Below are 18,690 nucleotides of genomic sequence, written 5' to 3' on the forward strand. Positions count from 1 at the left end.
ACTTGATTTGTGCACATACACACACAGATCACATTACCCACCTAAGCCACCCACAGATATACCCACAGATATACTGACCTCACCTAAATCTAATAACAGTTCATAACTTCATAACAGTTTTGACCCAGATTTTGCGAGAAGAGTCATCTATCTCCTCCACATCTCTTTACTCTTCTTTTTCTCCATAATTTCTCTTCTAGTTTTCCTCTCCATCTTCTTGTGCAAAGTTTCATCTGTCTACTTTTCTGATATGTATATACTTCAGCAACAAAGATTCCCTCACAGTTCCTGCACGTACACTGTCATCCCAGCTCCAAACCATACCAAATGAGATCTGACAGCAGGTCGGGTACAGAACTGATTGTGTAGAAGACACCAGCCCTCCCAGAAGGGCCGTTTACTGCCTGATGGAACGACAACAAGATAACGAGAACTCCACCACACCTCTGTTGGGACCAGGAGTGACAGAAGATTACATTATGGACCACTTCAGATGCAGCGTCTGTAGTGATTGAGCATTACTGTTGCTATGCTTTACAAGCTGTACAGTGCTTATGTCATTAAGGGGGAACTCGGTTTTTATGACATAGACTACAGTCTGCAGAAATTACAATGCATGGAAATGAACTTATAGAACATGATCCTCTCCACTGCTTCTGGAAATAAATTTTCTTGAATGTATCAGAAAACAGTACTGTGTCTAAATTGCTGAATCAGTTATGATATCAGTTGGGAGGTACATGTATGAGAGATTTGAGACATGAATCCAAGAATAGGTTGTAGGATGCTGGGGCTTTCTTTCCTACACTTCCAAGTGTAATTTTGAAGCAAGGTTGATGTATAATTTCAAACAGAAAATTAATACCAATTCTTGACTGTCCAACTCCAATCTTTGAACAATCTACCACTTCTGTAAAATCATGTTATGTAGATAGAACATGTGACTCAGCAAGCAGTGGATCATGTGTATCTTTTATCAAAATTACTTTTCAACTTTGCTTCAGAATGATTTCAAATATTTTGTAAGTCAGCTAGTTGCCGTCCTCAGTGCTATAAGTATAAAGACTGGAGCTAAAAATGGATTTTAAAAAAATTAGAATAGATTGTACAATCAATGTCTTGTATATATAGTGCAATATCTCAAAAATGCCTAAACACTAGAAATTCCACCATTGATTGTAAAAGCACATTTCATTCCCATACTACATACTGGGAAGTCTTTTGTAATATTGGTTAGTTTTGTCTTGTATGTTATATAGCAGTATATGATACCATAAGTCGTACATTGTACAACTGTTGTGCAATAAATTTTATGAAGTAATGATACATGAATTTTATATGCTGAGCTGCACCTTTGTCACTAACAGGGAAACTTGGCTTTTCTTCCATAAAAATCCTGTCTGCAGGGATCCCCATGCACAGAGACCGACTCTCATTAAAAGCAGAATTATGTACAATGTATGATTTCCCTCACTGGGTATGAATGTAGATCTTCCTTCAATGCAGCATAAATTTGAAGCTAAGCAGCCCACCGTGTATTTCAGTAATTATTCAATAACGTTAATACATTTATATTGGAGCACAGCTAAACCTGGGAGGTTTCTAACTCTAATTCTAATTCTCATCAGTGTGGCACTAGAATACAAACCTAGAAATTCTTTTTTTTTTTCAGAAATAAAGTTGAATCTGAATTTCTGTGTTTCATATACTATGAATCTCAGTTACTTGTAGGATAACATAGCTAACACAGATCAGGTGTTTGAGCTGTCACTTGAGATGATGAGTGACTGTAAAGAAACTACAGTTCAGAAATGCCATATTTGGAATTTTGGAATAGGAAACCTCATTTTTCCTCAAGGAGCCTCTGTGCCAGATATTAGATGATTTAACAAAAACTTAAATTCTTTTGACAACATGTAGCATACTTGTGTATGTACCCTGATGTCAAACCCTGAATCATATCTTGTTCACATGTTTAAGTCTGACTGTGTAATACAGAGAATCATTTGTCCCAAGGACTGTCTACTGAACAGTGAAAGTTTGGATTGTCCTGTAGAACTCTGATTGTCTACCATGACTGGTCTGCAAAATAATAATTCCTTACCCTGTTCTAATTGTTTCCAACAATCATTCCTACGCCATAATCACTCTCTACGGGGTTTTGTAATCACTGTTTTTCATTTTCCCTACACCCCGCCCTTCCCACACCTCAGGATGTAAATCTCCCTGCTGTGTCATCCCTCATCGACCCTGCCTTCCCTCCACCCTGTCTGAATACACCACCATGCAGGCATAAATCTCCTCACAACTCACCCCTCACAACCCCCTACCACCCTCCCACTGCCCAACAACTCATCCTGTCAACCTCTCACAACAGGTCAGGCCTCCAAGTGAAAATCTAATCAGGCCGTGGCTGAATTTTCTCAGACTCCTGTAAAGCAACCTGTTCCAGTAACAAACCAGACAGTCAGGAATTTGAATTGAGCAATGATGTTTTCTCTCAACCAGGTTCAATGACAGAAAGTATGGCAACGTTCTGTTTGTTTTACAGATTTTGTAGTAATATGTGTAAGGATATATGTCTATGGACTTATTACGACTAAATGTTTATGGATTTGTTATGACTTCAATCATGTAACCTGTATCTTTGATATTATATTATCTTACCCTGACCTCTTCTCTCAATAGAAATTGACCAGCAGGCCGATTTAAGTACTAGTATTCCATGCATAAACAAAGAATGTTTTGAATTGCTAAAAGTCTTTAAGAAGCAAATAATAGCATTACTTCAGCCCCCTGTGTTTCAGACTATTAAGCGTGAGTTGAACCTTTATGATGGAGCAAAGCGTACATCAGTGTTTTATACACCTATAGATCATCACACCTCATCAGGAGCCCTGGCACAGACTTAACAGCTCAGGGAGAAGACATCAACACTGACATGATTTCAACACCTGCCTAAACACATCACAACTATAAAACATATATGTGAACCATTCATGTCAGAAAATATTTCGGCTGGAAATACGACCTGCATAAGCAGGTTAGTGCAGGTAAAATTTGAGCTGTGCAGGTATTTCTGATGTCTACCTGCACCTAACCTGCACAGGCTGATATACTGGGTATGTATAGGTGTATGTGGATTTTCATTGGTGTATTGACTGGTTTCACTTAATTTGTGAATGGTTTCTGACCAGTTTTCAGTATTATCCATACTGCCTACATCCTGAGTGGTACACACACAACTGTACAGCAGTGTTGAAATGTTCAGGGACAGTGTTGTTAGTGTGGAAAGTGTTCAGAAACCAGGGACAGGGACAGTGTTGTCAGTGTGGAGAGTGTACAACACCAGGGACAGGCATAGTGTTGTTAATGTGGAAAGTGTTCAGGGACAGGGACAGTGTTGTTAGTGTGGCAAGTGTTCAGCACCAGGGACAGGGACAGTGTTGTTAGTGTGGAAAGTGTTCAGAAACGAGGGACAGGGACAGTGTTGTCAGTGTGGAGAGTGTTCAACACCAGGGACAGGCATAGTGTTGTTAATGTGGAAAGTGTTCAGGGACAGGGACAGTGTTGTTAGTGTGGAAAGTGTCAGGGACAGGGACAATGTTGTTAGTGTGGAAAGTGTTCAGCACCAGGGACAGGGACAGTGTTGTTAGTGTGGAGAGTGTTCAACACCAGGGACAGGCATAGTGTTGTTAATGTGGAAAGTGTTCAGCACCAATGACAGGTTCGACTTGGCTAACAACCATTCTGCCAAGCTGTGTTGTACGCACACAGGGAGTGAGGCTTGTTTAACAGCTAGGGAGAACACAAAAGCTATCACTTTGCCATTCTACATTGTGCAGCTTACAGTTTTTACAGTCACAAGTTACATATAATGTAACAACCAGGAAAACCATGGTGACCAAATTGTCAAACTTCCATTCTGTATTGTATCACATTCAGGTTTCAATGTCAGGAGTTACAATGCCGTCAGTCAAAATGTGTAACATTAATTCATTTTATGAACAGAGTGAAAGGTATGAGTGTAAAAACGTTTATTTTGTGGTGACAGAGTGAACAGTAAACATGTTTAGCTGTTTCATTTTGTTGAGGTGGAAAGTGAAAGTGTAAAACTGTTATCCTCTTGTATGGATGCAGTGGAAAGTAACAGGATGACTCAAATCACTTTCACTACTGGAAAATGTCTCACCCATCATTCTCATCATAACAAGTGTGATGCAAGGTGATATGTTCTTTAGAAACATCCATCTCTTCTCCGTTTTTGTAGCTACGGCCAGACACAAAATACATTTTTCTGCTGCAAAAATGCCATCACCATTATCCTGTCCCATTACCATGGATATTGGACTTTTAAGGACAAATGGCACTATTAGTTTACTGTTCATTGAATGAATCTTCAGCTCTTATAACTTCCAGAGAATTACAGCAGTGAGGAATCAGTGGACAATCACAAATCTGTTGCCATGTGAAAGACTGCCATGGAGGGTAAAAAATGTCCTGACTACCATAACTGCAAACTCTGTGCCACCACTGCGTAACTTCAAGCATCAATTCAAGCTTCCCACATCTCAGTGTGCATCCATTTTCAGCTACAGGAAACATTCCACACAGCCAAACCTCTCAACAAAACAAGCCGGCCAGGTTAAGTTGTAAGCCAGAAAGAGTTTTATTACTGTGAAAACGCCGTCAATATCGTCCTGTATTATTAATGAAGCTGAAGATGGTTGTCAGGGTCTTAGGAGCACAAGGGAGAATGTTTAAGATGCGAAGGATTGTTTGACTGTTAGGAGGCAATAAAAATGTCTTAATCGGCCCTGCTTGATAGTCATTGCGTGGGAGAGAAGGGTGGGCAGAAGAAAGGCAGTTCTTTGTTTCCATAGGAGTTGCAAGTTTGCTGGTATTCAGTACAAGAGAAAATGAAAAGAGAGGCGATAGGCATAGATTTGTTCAGTCATTTGTGTATGTTTATTATGTTATGATTTTGATGACACAGTCTATGATGCATATTGTCCCTATACCCACAGCAGAAGCAGCAGGTTATGTTATATCCAACAATTTTTCACACCTTCTTTTTGGAAGCAGCATTTGGCTTTCTCGACACCAACAGCCCTGCTGCTCATTCATTCTTACATGTCAAACAGTTTCAGCACATTGACACCCACTGACAGCAGTGATTCTTACCTGTCAAACAGGACCAGCACTTTGGCATGTGCAGCAATGACAAGCAGTTCAGCACTCAGTAACCAGGGAAAGTGGACGTCCAATTCGCGCCCTTTATCTCTCTTTAGTTGTCATCCCGCACCACTCAGGTCCTGTCAGATCACTTCTGCACAAGATTGCACAATAAAACTTACATCAGGCCACAGCTGGCCAGTTTCATGTTTCACAGCAGGACTGGAAGGTTTGCTAAGTTTGCTACATGTTCTTGGCTAGTGGTGAGTATACATGTATGTCACAATGAAATTATGGATACAGTCACTCAAGTACATTTAAAAACTATTGGAAAAAAGTCAAGCTGCGGAACAAAATAAAGTTTAACAAGAGTAATCCAAATAATTTCAACCTTTACAACCTCTACCCTTACAAAAACGAGACAAATATGACGCCATCAGTGCTGCCAACCTGGGAGGGATGTAATCTGACTCTGTAGGTGAGGAATATAAAGCTAGGTGTCTATACATGTAGGTGAGGGATGTAAGGTGTCTGCAGGTAGCTGTTATCTAAAGTGTCCTCACCCATCATCGTACCTAGACTCCTCCTGGCGCCAGCCGGGGGACAGGGCAGCCATTTAACATCTCACAGCCAACAATAAGACATTACACTTCTTAAGACATGGTCAGGATGTGCTGAAGATCAGTGTTATTTGTGAAAGATGTGGGTCTTTAAGGAGACGGTGATTCTATAGAAGCGGTGATTTGGAATATGCGACGTCCAATTGGCAGGGCTGTTTATCTGGAAAATAACATTAGGGCATCCCTGTGTGAGTTACATAAAACCTTACAGCCCTGCAGCTGCGCAGGGGGCTGTTACTGTTATACTGAGATCACCTGAGTCTAAGCACTGAATGGTAACTGATCCAGATTCTTGTGCTTCAGCCACTTCAACTATAATTTTTAGTTTTCCCTCGAAGCTAAACTACATGGATGAGAGCATAATTCAAAAACAATTATCAACATCTTACTTTGCTGTCATTGTTCTTACCTTCAGGCAACAATTGCAACATAAATCAATCTATCAGTCAATCAACACAGCCACCCTTCTGATTGATGGGTCCAGTGTGAAACCTCAGACTGATTTTTGCACACTGTGGCTTTTATTTCCCCCACAGGGATGTGAGTTTGATTGGGTCCACATCCCTGGATTACACGTGGTTTGTTTGTTATAATAGAGTATTGGATTTTCATCAAGCATATTTTGACATCAGCTGCATCTATCAAAAACCATAAATGTTCAAAATGGGCCAGTCCAAGTCAGTTTATTGGTCTACAGACATCATTAAAGGTCTTGTATTGTTTGGTGGCAGGTGAAAATTACCGTATTACATCAGTCAGCCTGAGTAAAAGATATATTTCTTAGCACTTTGTATGTGGGACTAACTGCATAACTTCATCAATTTCAAATGAGGTATAAGAAAAACTTTGAAAAACATTTGGGTCAATTTGAGTTGGTCAGTAATCAATGTTGTGTATTGACTCTTTAAATCATCCAATTCTTGTAGACAAAACTACATTATAACATACCTAGTGCATTTACATACATGTGCCTAACTCCTGCACATAATGTTACATATGCCTAACTCCTGTACATACATACATGTACCTGCTGTATGCACAATAACAGTCTACAGTACTCCTGCACCTAACATGACATGTACCTAACTCCAGCAAATATATGTAACCTAACTCCTACACATACATATGCCTAACTAATGTACATATTATAACCTAAGAATAGTGTCCTTGTCTATACTACAACACCTAAAGGGACTAGAGCAACAACACAGCCTCAATGGCAAGCAGTACATCACACTGACTTTCGCAGACTACTTCTGCCTTAAATATAACCACCAACAAGAGACAACATCAGAAACTAATCACCCAAACTAAGTCAATGAACTTATCGTGTAAATGCAAGTCCATGCAGAAATGGGGTATTAAAACCGGCCACAACGTCCATCAACAAGTCACCCATACGGCGAAAGACTGAGACTGGTCTTCAGTACGTATACTAAACACATTAAACAACATGTGGCAAACATGCGTCATGGCGCCTGGACCGAAAAGCTTACTACAACAAGGACACTGCTGACAACCTTACATGGCGGTGTGACCGTACATGGCCGTCTATAATATACAACTTGGCAAAAAAAAATTTCGCGGTGCGTGCTTGCCTATATTCTGCAACCTGGCGACTTGGGGAAAACGCAGCAGTAACAGATGCAAACTATGTGGGAACCAGGAAATACTTCACCACATCCTGAATCACTGCAGTGTCTCTCTCCAGCAAGGATGGTACACATTCCGACATAATTCCATACTGAAGCACACAACAGACAGCATACAGGAGGCCATTGACCTCTCAAATATCAATACCAATTAATCAAAACTTTGCAATATTACATGTCTTGATGATGTAAATTGTATTGCAGTGCTATGTGTCTAATGTTTCCCTGCACGTTCGGTCAGTTATGGCCGACGTGACCTGGGCTCTTTGTCTTTTTCTTATTTCTGAACAAAGAATAATTTTAAATATACCTGTATAGTACAGGATAGTACCTAACTTTTGCAGAACTACACTATAGTTTATCTAATGCCTCTACAGACATGTACAAAAACCTGTACATTCACCTAACTCCTGTACATACATGTAGCATTACATAGTACTAGTACTATACAGCACATTGCCTAACTGCTGCACACATAGCTTTGGTACCTTCCATGGTGCTGAAGAACCTTCTCCTGCAGCTTTGCCTAACTCCACACACAACTCTTCTGGCACAGGCAAACACAATGTGCCTAACTCTGCTACTCACACCACCATCACGGTGGTAAAATCTGGGCTGCAAAGTTCCCATATGTCATAGAACCCGAACTGTGTTCGATCGTGTTCGATCTGGGCAATTCGAATCGAACCCGCGTTCTATTTCGGGGTCACCTGCGGTCATTTGCAATAAAGCGGCAAAACAAGCCTTTCTGCCTCCGTGCATTGCAACAGATAAAAAACAACACTTTTCTATAGATATAAACAGTTTCCTGGACAGTACATGTTCGCTATTTTTTTGGTGGACATGTAACATGTAGCGAAGCTACTGTCGTATCCTTGAGTGACCTTGAATACTGTAATGATTCTTTACGCCAGAATGAATAACACAATGCACACTTTCTGGCGATATGACATGTCTCCAAAACTCGTTCAAACCTGGAAACATGGAGAGTCAAACATACCCCATTTACGGCTCAAAATGACTGTAATGGCTGTCCCGAAAATCGTGTTTTAGGGATTTTTGAAAAATGGCCTCAATTTTGAATTATGGGTAATTTAGTGAGAAAAATGTAAAAAAATGCCATTTTTTCACCAATATGTCGACAAAAACTAGACTTAAAATCAGAAATTAAAAAATCCCTAAAACACGATTTCTTATCTTATTCCTACTCTGCGAAAAATATAAAAATCGGGGATCTGGTGCAATATGCGTAGCCAGGTTTGAACGATGTTTGCCTAAAAACGTGACATGACTTGTGCCGAGAAATCCGAAAATAATCGTCTTTCTGGGCGAAATTTTAAAAAATCAGTGATTTAACACAAAAAGTTAACATTTAAAGGATGTTAAGACGATAGTTTCATTTTAATTTGACGAAATTTACGCCTAAATATTATTTGTTTATTTTCAAATATTTTACGGGTAGTCCAAAACAGGCCAAAATAGCGTCTTGTAACCCGATACCTTTTCGAACGCGCATAGCAATGGGAAAGAATGCCGTAGTGACAGACCGCCGTGCATCCTGATCTGTCTAACTGCCGCCCTGCTGTACTTTCCTGACTACTGGAGGAAAAGCTTGCTAATCATCGCAAGCAATTTGTGGATCTTGAAATAAACTGAAACTAGCCGAAATTCATGGTTCAAAATACACGGTCTTCTGAAAGAGACTCGTATTATTGAGATTATTCAAGTCTGTGCTATGTAACGTTAGACACACAAACAACGATAAAAAGAACAATTCACTCACCGTTCAGTCAGCATAATTATCATCCCTCCTGGATTCCTCTATGTCAGCGACAAACATGGAAGAAGGGAGACCAGTATTTATCAAATCATAACGTTCTGTCTTAAGTATGTTTGCGGTGCGTGTCCCTCTATTTATGGAGAAGAAAAGTTTGGGAGTACGTATACTGAGCAAGGTGAAACACTACGCCTCACACAATGAATGTTTAGAAATACCTCGCTAAATGTTTAAGTCCACGCCGACCATAAACCATACTTCTGAGGAAAATGTTACTATTGGCCTCATCAGAACTTCCCTTTTCAAAACAATCAGAGATGGCGGCGACATGAATGCCCTTTGACCACATCATGTACCTGATCATCCAAATACTGTCACGTTATATAAGTGAATACATGTAACTGAATAAATATAATTAGCTAATCCAAATTTCTGGTGGTTGCCAGAAGTGTTTTAAGAACGAAAATATTCTAGCGAATGTCGACAGACCAGGAACATGCTTGTTACTGCTTCCAGCCCCGTACAACCTGACAGCTATGCTATACGTCGGCTCCAGCAGAAAATGGACCCGTCCTTGGTGCTGATCGACATTCAGACAGTTTTTGAGCGCCTTTTTCGGGTCCACTTTTTACGGTTTAAACTAGACGCTGTACTGATAGTTTTTGAACTAGGCCATATGTTGCATAAAGTTGAACAATTACACATGGCGATACACTAAAACTCCTTCTAACTAACGCCAATGCTTCACTTTACAACTGTAGGAATCCAGTAAAGACAGGTGGCAGGCAAAAGTCGTTAGCTGTGCACTTCACATGAATTCTGCATGAAGGCTGTGGATCCTTTAATAAACAATAAATTTTTCTGCGAATATGAAACTGCTTCTTGGAAAGAAAGTTGCCTGTGCCCTACAGTGTTGCTATGGTATCATTCAAGAGTTAATGATCCACCCCGAGGTGTATATGCTGTCACAAGTCCTGGACATTTCTTATAATCACCGATTGAACAATGACATGGGAACGTCTGATTGGTTGATGTCTTCTGACTACATGGTAATTACTAGTACAGTACTAGTCATTACAGCGTCTAGTTTAAACCCTAACAAGTGAAGAAGGTGCTCAAAAACTGTCTGAACGTCTATCAGCACCAAGCACAGGTCCATTTTCTGCTGGGGCCGGCGTGTAGCATAGCTGTCAGCCTGCACGGGGTTGTAACAGTGGGGTTGTAACTAGTAGTAGGCGTGTTCCTGGTTTTCAGGCATTCGCTGGAATATTTTTATTCGTAAAACATTGCTGGCTACAAGCAGAAATGGATATAGCTAATATAACGAGTATTTGGATACTCATCAAGTACAGTACTTCATGCCCTGTTCCCAATCCCAGTTTAAAACAACCCTATAGTTTACTGAACTACCCCATAGTCCCTTTCTCAGCTCATTTTGTAACATTATCTTCGTTACACCAACTAATGAAAACCATATTACAGAAGATGATCATGATAAAGTCTTGGGCAGCTAAGGTAAAAAGTAGTATTACAAATCTTTCAACAAGAATTCCGAGATTTCATACCTCCATGAAATATGGGCTTGATATGTAAATGTAAATTTCCTCTTTAATTATGCAAATTACCTCCGCATTAACATGATATATGCATCGTGATGTATGTTAACTTTTGATTAACTTACAGATGTACAAAGTATGACATTCCCATTATTCACCATTAAGAAATCATAGAATTTTTGTATAAATTATGCAAATTAGGTCATCATTTGCATAATTAGTATCTGTTGATGTTCTGCCTGCCATAGGTTACATACATTACATGTATGAAAGTACTATAATGTAAAACACTGTAATCATAGAATTTCCTCATTAATTATGCAAATAAAGTCCTCATTTGCATAATTTGCATTTAATCATGTACATCTCTCTCTTAGCTACTTACACACCAAAAATTATGAAAATATGTTGTTCCTATCTGGACTTATTGGCTTTTAAACATTTCGCCAGAAAGTGCCCTGCAGTTCCAAAACAAGCTGCTAGGGGGACCAAACTCACACCACTTATTCCTGACAGGAAAAGCAATCTGTCACCAAAACATCAAGACCATAGCATGTTCAGGACAAAAGATACAAAAACCGGAAGTTCTGCTGCAGTACCAAGGTCATCCACCAGGAGGCCCATATTTGACCTTGACGTTTGTCTTCCTAAGACTTACCAGCATACCAAATATCATCATAATCCATAAAGGCGTTCTGAAGTTATGCTGACCACAAAGTTGCGGAAACACAGACAGACAGACAGACAGACACACAGACACACACACATACATACATACATACATACAGACAGACACGCCAAAAACAATACCTCCATTTTTCATGGAGGTAAAAACAGGAGAGTGCTGCATAGCTGTAAAAAGTGTACCCAAGCCCCTACCGTTAACTCCAAGGCCGGTCCACAAGCATTGTTTACCTGCCTGCGGGTATCTTTGACCTTTAATCCACCCGATGAGATACCGTGCCAGTCTGTTATGTGTGTGTCTGGGGTGGGGGCTAGGAGGGGGACAAAATAACTAGCTTTTAACCGATCCACACCCTTAGTCACTTGTCTAAGATGCAGTCAAGAGTAACTCATACATGTACTCGTAACTCATCAAATCACGACCATATTTTGTCCGTTTGAAGCTTCGTACGCCGTAGTTTTTCGAGGCCAAAGTTGCTCCAGGTGTTGCGGTAGCCTCTATTGTTCTCACCTGTATACAGGTGAAACCCAATCCCTCACGGTAGAGCGCATGTGCAGTGAAAGTAGTTAGGCTGCACTTTGATCCCAGTCAGTCTGCCAGAGGCGTGCCACCCTGCTACATCCTGTGTTCAACTACGAAAAATAACCCTCATGGCAGGTAAGGATTCCACCTTGTTTTCGTCCAAAGTTATTTTCCATATCCTTCTCATTACCTTTGTTTGTATTGTTGTCGCCAAATCCCCAAGTCTAACAATTCACCTGTGTGTGGGCCACTAGTGTACCCAATCCTGAGGTTTGTTACGGTCATATTCCTCGTAAGAGCACTCTTGGTATGCAGTGCCTATGTCCCACAAAATCCAGCTGTCTTGCTACAGAAAAGGCTGTCTTAGATCCTTGTGGACGCCTAGGCCTAGTTCTGTCGTAGCCTGCTTGAAAGCACTGCTACATGAAAAATGTACGATGGCCTACATATGGCGAATATGACCGCGCCGTTACTTCCTGGTGAATCTTGTTCGTCATAAGACAAAAATACCTGTAGAAAAAAAACGTCGATATGGTGTTGCCTAACATTCTACATTCGCCACTAGTTATGATACCATGAGATAAGTGCTGATCATTATAAATCACAACGGTGTTGCCACGTTACAAGTACAAAACAAGTCCAGTGGAATGCATTTAGTTTGACTTCGGAAAATGCAAGTAATTCTGTCATTTTTGATTGACAAGAATTTGTTTCTGATCATTTCTTTGCCCTTGATTATCACAAGGGTCTGGAGGGAAGATTGTGGTGCTGATGCTCAATGACGAGTACGGGACCAGTAAGGGCGGTATCTCCACCATCCACCGCGGGATGGCGTGCCTACTGATTTCTAAGGGAGCAAAGGTCTACAGCACCGTCCTGGAAGCCACAAAAGGGGACATGGACGATGCGGAGGCTGATGGGGTAGAGCTGATCTTCCCAACAACCTCCAAGGGTGACCCGAGACAGCCAGAGCTCAGGTGGCTGACCTTTGATCACAGGAGTCGTTATCCTGACCTCCCCTCAGATGTAGACTTCATCCTCGGCCATGTCCACATCACAAGCCGCGCGGCAAGGCACATCAAGGAGCAGCGCTTTCCTAACGCCAAAGTCGTCCAAGTCACTCACGTGATCCCAGAAGATGTCGCACGCTTCAAGAGTGAAGAGAAAGAGTTAAGCATTGAAGAGGAAAAGGCCGCTATCCTTGATGACCTTGACCATGCTGATGTGATAGTCGCCGTGGGCCCACGCATGTATGACTACTACAAAAATGAGACAGGAGAGGAGGAACGTCTTCAAGAGTTTCTACCTGAGCCGTCTGAGATCTTCAAGAACACACAAGTTAAATACCGCAAAACAAACATGAAAGTGGTGCTGTCCATCGGCAGGGTCAAGGGCGTGGAGAGGCTGAAAGGCTACGATCTGTCCTCGAAGTCCATGGGCAAGGTGTTCAAGATTCGGCCTAACACCAAATGGCGAGTCCGCGGCATCACGCGTGATGATTTCTCAGAGAGCAAGGAGATCATTCAAGCCAACGCCGGAAAGTTCAACTTCGTACCCTTCACCCCCCTCAAGTACGCCACCCAGGAAGAGCTGAGCAAAGACATGCAGCAAGCGCACGTCGTTCTGATGCCGTCTCGTGCAGAGCCATTCGGACTGGTTGGTCTGGAGGCTATCGCTGCAGGGGTACCCGTCCTGGTTTCCGACAAGTCTGGCCTTGCCTGGTTCTTAGACCAAGACCCCGACTTCGACCGTCCAATCGTAGAGATCGGAGACGATGATGATGAAGAAGAAGCCGTCCAGACGCTGGCCAAGCGGATCATCAAGGTCCTGAACAGAGGGGAGAAAGAGTTTGAAGCTGCAAGAAGGTTGAAGGAGAGACTTCTGGGCTCAAAGTACTGGGAGGAGTCTCACAGCAAGTTTCTGGAGATATTTGGCCTTTAAAACATCAGATTTTTGGATAGGGCGTCAGTTATGGAGGTAGATGAAATTCGCCCACCACTCCTTACCATAGGTCCTCATATGCCCACAATCACTTTAGGCAGCAAGTTTCAATCCAATTCTATCAGCCACCGCCCTCTGACTCTTTCCAATGGATGCTCGCTCTTTTCAAGTCCTCTAGGAAGGTCATGTTTCAGCCTCTCTTCCTGTGGTGGCACCCATGTCATAGCAGCCTCTGACCATTAATTTGTATTATTATATTATCATCCATTATTTGTAAATATGATTACCCATGGCTGACATCCATGTTAGAGATCAGGTTTGTTTATTTGTTTGCATTGCTGTGATAAGTGATTGTTTATGGTTTACCCAAGCTTCACTTCAGTTTGGTTTCAATTCAAGACTCAACTCATTAAGATTCGGACCCAGAAAAAACATGTAATCTTCATTAATGGACAATGGTGTAAGTTTATACATGTTTTGATTTTTACAGAAATGTAGCTATAGAGAGCAAGGTGTGCCAATATATTATGATATGGATGAATAAAGTCGCTGTTTGCACTATACTGACGAGTCTCCGTGGTTTTGGTTATTCACAGAAAACATCTCTATCGTAGGTAGAAAAGGGGATTTCCATTTAACGTTTGGTGCCAAAATTGATAATGTGTTTTCTCTTCAGAACATCTGATGTAGCTTCCCAACATGGTGCTGAACTCCAGTGTGTTGTTTCGAGACTATGTATGATATAATGTAACATATAGATGAGCCTTTATGCTTGTTTTCGTATTTACGTGACCCTCAGCCATGCATGAATAGCTCTCTTTGCCAGAAAGACAGAAAATAGCGCGTTGACAAGTTCAAAATCAATAAGTCAATCTATCAATCCACCCCATAACTAGCAAGTTCAGTTGCAATCGTATTCGACACGTTCGATGAGTTTTTAGAACCTATCCTAATCATGATGAGATCTTTTTACGTTTAGTGGCATTACATATGCATCGTCAAAGGATGACAAGTCCACACTAACCTTTTTTTTAATCCGCGATGGCACCGCATGTATTATTTATGTATTGGTTCGATTGACACGCAATCAAGGCTGCCCAAGTAGCAACAAACTAATCTTTTGACCCGTGCACATTGGGACGGACTCCCTCTTTTATCGATAGATGTGATGGGATCTGTTTAACATACAGTGGCTCTCCTCAAACACTGGGCCTCCAGTTTTACCTTCCGTGCGAGAGGACGTCCCTAACCGAAGTAAGGTCAAGTTCGTTACAGGTGCCCCCCTCCCCCTCCCCCAGCTCATCTGCCCTATGACAACAAACCAGTTCTGTACGTTTATCTACCTGCGGGCATGTATCCCACCTGAATGGATGACAGGCCAGTCTGTCTCATGGGTGTATAAGGTGAGAGCCAGTTAAACATTATTAACCTTTTACTTAACTTTCGGCCCTAGTGGCTACATTGTGTCTGCAGTGCATGAAAGTACTTAAATCATTACTTGTTAAGTCTTCAGCGTTCTTGCGTTTTGTGTCAGGGTAGGTAACACAAAAGCCTCTTTCACAGCCTCCGGTCTACAGGTGAAAAACAACCTTCTGATTTAGTGCGCATGTAATGTGAAAGTAAGACAGTCTGGTTAGAGGAGAGCAAGGCTTCGAACTGAAAACAAGGCGTGTCTTCGTATATCCTGGTAAGTACGACATCTCTGTCTTGCAATTTTGCGCTCTGTGTCACCTTCTTCAGCGCACTTAAACTCCTTTTACCCGGACATCACCGTAGGAACAGTGCGGTGCTGGATTGTTCTCCGTAATGTGTCTATGGCCAGACGACCGACAGTGAACTAGGTAAAACACGCTTTTATATAGGGATTAAGTGTCTTGAATAGAAGACTAATTACATAGTTTACCCGCGCTTCGGTTTCATGACCAGGTCACTACCACTGTTTACCTGGCGACAAGGTACTAACACCTTTGTTCGGTCTGAATGGGTGGCGGTCTGCCTGTATTATGGGTCTGTAAGAAGGGAACCAGTTAACCGTAACTGGCATTTTAGCAGTACGAAGCATCACTAAATCTTTGCAAACTGTGTTATGAAATGTAACAAAAAACAACCCCTTGTTTAGCCTCCGTAGCAGGCTTATATAACTGGGGGTTTGGTGGTCTTCGGCCGTTTTCTGATTAGCCCAGTTCGAAAAACGGGGGTAATTCAACCAGGCCGGCTATGTTGTCTATGTGCAATCAGAAAAAAGTACATAAAAGACCCTGCAGATCCCCAAAACCCCCAGTTTTTGGCATGCTTTGGAGGCTCCCCTTGTTATAGAAACACGAAAACCTTCCTGTGAAAATGTCGACGCTTATGTTACTAACGTTATAGGTATCATGATAAACCCCCATTACTGTCCTCTGTTTACAGTACAGGTGAAAAATTTACCGCCCTTTTAGAGCGCATGTGCAGTGAAAGTAGAAATGTGACTTCTCGACTTGGATCATTGACAGTCTTTGAAAGGTGTGGCGATCTTTAGAAATGAAGACGTGTAACTAGGAGAAAACTGCACATGGTAAGTTAGAGATCGCCGTTGTTTTCAAATTAAGGTATGTCTAAATCATTGTCGGTACTTTTGACAATCTTGTTATCGACAGAGAAACGAGAGTTTACCTCGTGACTCCCTCTTTTGGCTAGGAATGACTTCAAAGTCTACTTACACAAAGTGGACTTACTTTGTTAGACAATATCAATTCAAGTACCCAATGCAAGTTGCCACGTGGACACTAGGATCCAACACACATCCATTAATATAGGCCCTGTTTTCCTATCGATGGAACTGTAAACCACCTACAGCGTTGGCAGTGACAGTAGTAGACAGACGCTTAGTAGGCCTGACACAATTCCATGAAGTAAAGTGTGTAGTGATTACCATGTAGAGAAAACACGTGCTACCCTGCTATCTGAGTCATTTGTTTTCCTGTTGTATTGATCTGTACCTGAGCACATAGATATGAAGCCAGGACATGACATACAAGTATGTGAGTTGACTTGCCCCGACACATGAACAGCAACGGTCGGCAGCGTGTATCTTATACCGGTACTCGTCAGCCCTACATACATATTACATAGTATGCTCATAATAGAGTGTGAAATTAAAACAATATAGGAAATTCTTTAACAAGCCAAAATTAGATCAATACAAAAGAGATTAATGAGTGCAATAAACCGTGGTGCAGGGTTTTACATTGGTAAGAAATGATGTTGATAGGAGGAAATCTTTTATGATTGGAACATTGTGTAATATAATATTCAACTTTCTCTCTGAACAGCTAGTGAGCTGTGAGCATTTGCATTCACCAAGTAGCCCACACTGAACAAGAACAGGTGAAGGATGTCTGACCGAGGTGAGACAATGATGCTAAAACAATTACAAAATTAACATATACTCAAGCAGTCAGGCTTATTATGCCTTTATCATTCAGGTACGAGGGGGAAAGATAGTGTACTTTCAAGTTGAAGGAACTCGTGGGCCAGGTTAGCCCCCCAAATTGCGCCCTACATACAACATGCATTGTAAAATTACAGAGACGCTAAATTTATTATAAAACCTACATTATCCGTTATAACTAAGTACATAAAATATACTGGCAAATAAATTGAAATGTGGCATATTCTATGTCGACCTTTCTGGTGCCAGTCGTACATGTGGGTCAAACAGAAACATTGGTACACATTCATGTCCTATTTACTATTACAGTGCTTTCGATACCTCCTCTTGACTTATTAGCATTATGACCTTGAAATCAACATGAGTGCCGGTTTTAAATTAATATATTGGGAATTTCCGTTCCTTTTCTTCTTTTTCTTTCTAGGCATTCCATTTAAGTACTTCTACTACATCAAGCAGCAAGTCTGCGATGAATGGGAGGATCTGGCCGGATTTCTTGGCTTTGACCCCCCAGCAATCAAAAACATCAAGGGCAGAAACCCCGATGACGCGTCTCGATGCAGGGACCTCCTGGGGGAGTGGCAACGGCGGAAGGGAGACGAGGCGACTATGGGAGTGGTGATGGAGGCTCTATCTGATATGGGCCTGGATGGGGTTCTGGACGGACTCAAACAAAAATACCCTGGTATGAACTGTTAATGACATTTATTGATTCATTTTTAGTAAGACAGGCATTTGCTCATGACACTTGCCATTGATTAGAATTAGATACAATTTAAGTCCACCTTTCAATACGCATCCTACATAGGATTACAAACTCTGATGTATTTGAAGTATTCAAAGACACTTCTTTCGGTTAAACCTTCATATCTCCGAAGATAAAAGACAAGGTGAGTTGGGTAACCATGGCAGCTGTGACGACAAAGACATGAAAACAGTCCAGCAATTATTTGATGATGAACATGTTCACACAATGTTAAAATCTTAAACCAATTGTATCGTTTTTAACAGAGTTGAAAAAGGAGCCGATGCCACAATCCGGACCCATAAAGAAGGCTATGAGGGAAGCTGCAGGTACATTTCTCGATTGCCTATCAGTAGAAAACTGTAAAAATGATATAATGTCAATATAAATCGTCTTACTGTTCAGTTATATTCAAATGACGATAAGTGCTATTTTATATATTCATCATTTATCAGTTGGGAATAGAGCCGATTTGCTGTCTTGTACAAAACGCAAGGATTCCCTGGTATATGTTGGCAGTATGACTAATTGTCTGTACCCTGCCCTGTCAGGGCCAGCAGAAACACCTGGCGGCAGTGGTGGAGGGG

General features: G+C 41.4%; 2 protein-coding genes and 1 long non-coding RNA gene across 6 annotated transcripts in view; 2 read left to right on the forward strand and 1 right to left on the reverse strand.

Annotated features, from left to right (window-relative positions):
* Positions 1 to 9,518, reverse strand: part of LOC109476144 — a 30,728-nt gene extending 21,210 nt beyond the window's left edge. The window contains exons 1-3 of the long non-coding RNA XR_002140596.1: positions 9,443 to 9,518; positions 9,231 to 9,268; positions 5,185 to 5,329 (exon numbers count right to left, since the gene is read on the reverse strand). This is a non-coding gene — a long non-coding RNA (uncharacterized LOC109476144). The remainder of the gene's footprint in view (positions 1 to 5,184; positions 5,330 to 9,230; positions 9,269 to 9,442) is intronic.
* A 2,529-nt stretch (positions 9,519 to 12,047) lies between these two features.
* LOC109476503 (D-inositol 3-phosphate glycosyltransferase-like) lies at positions 12,048 to 14,489 on the forward strand. Its single transcript, XM_019777465.1, has 2 exons — positions 12,048 to 12,122; positions 12,733 to 14,489. The coding sequence occupies exons 1-2, from the start codon at positions 12,116 to 12,118 to the stop codon at positions 13,926 to 13,928; spliced, it is 1,203 nt and encodes a 400-aa protein (XP_019633024.1). The 5' UTR covers positions 12,048 to 12,115; the 3' UTR covers positions 13,929 to 14,489.
* A 1,042-nt stretch (positions 14,490 to 15,531) lies between these two features.
* Positions 15,532 to 18,681, forward strand: LOC109476507. 4 transcript variants are annotated; one of them, XR_002140616.1, is made up of 6 exons: positions 15,532 to 15,615; positions 16,367 to 16,482; positions 17,240 to 17,314; positions 17,783 to 18,043; positions 18,370 to 18,432; positions 18,655 to 18,679. XR_002140616.1 is itself a non-coding variant. In XM_019777487.1 (5 exons), exons 3-5 carry the CDS (start codon positions 17,302 to 17,304, stop codon positions 18,489 to 18,491), a joined length of 396 nt encoding a protein of 131 aa, XP_019633046.1. In that variant the 5' UTR covers positions 15,532 to 15,615; positions 16,367 to 16,516; positions 17,240 to 17,301; the 3' UTR covers positions 18,492 to 18,681. The 4 variants fall into 4 exon arrangements, 3 of the variants coding, with proteins under 3 accessions (XP_019633046.1, XP_019633038.1, XP_019633055.1); XM_019777487.1 differs by having other exon boundaries at positions 16,367 to 16,516; positions 18,370 to 18,681; XM_019777479.1 differs by having other exon boundaries at positions 18,370 to 18,681.
* The last annotated feature ends 9 nt before the right edge of the window (positions 18,682 to 18,690 follow it).

This window comes from Branchiostoma belcheri, unplaced genomic scaffold (genome assembly GCF_001625305.1).
Source record: "Branchiostoma belcheri isolate BF01 breed outbred unplaced genomic scaffold, Haploidv18h27 scaffold104, whole genome shotgun sequence".
NCBI lineage: Eukaryota > Metazoa > Chordata > Leptocardii > Amphioxiformes > Branchiostomatidae > Branchiostoma > Branchiostoma belcheri.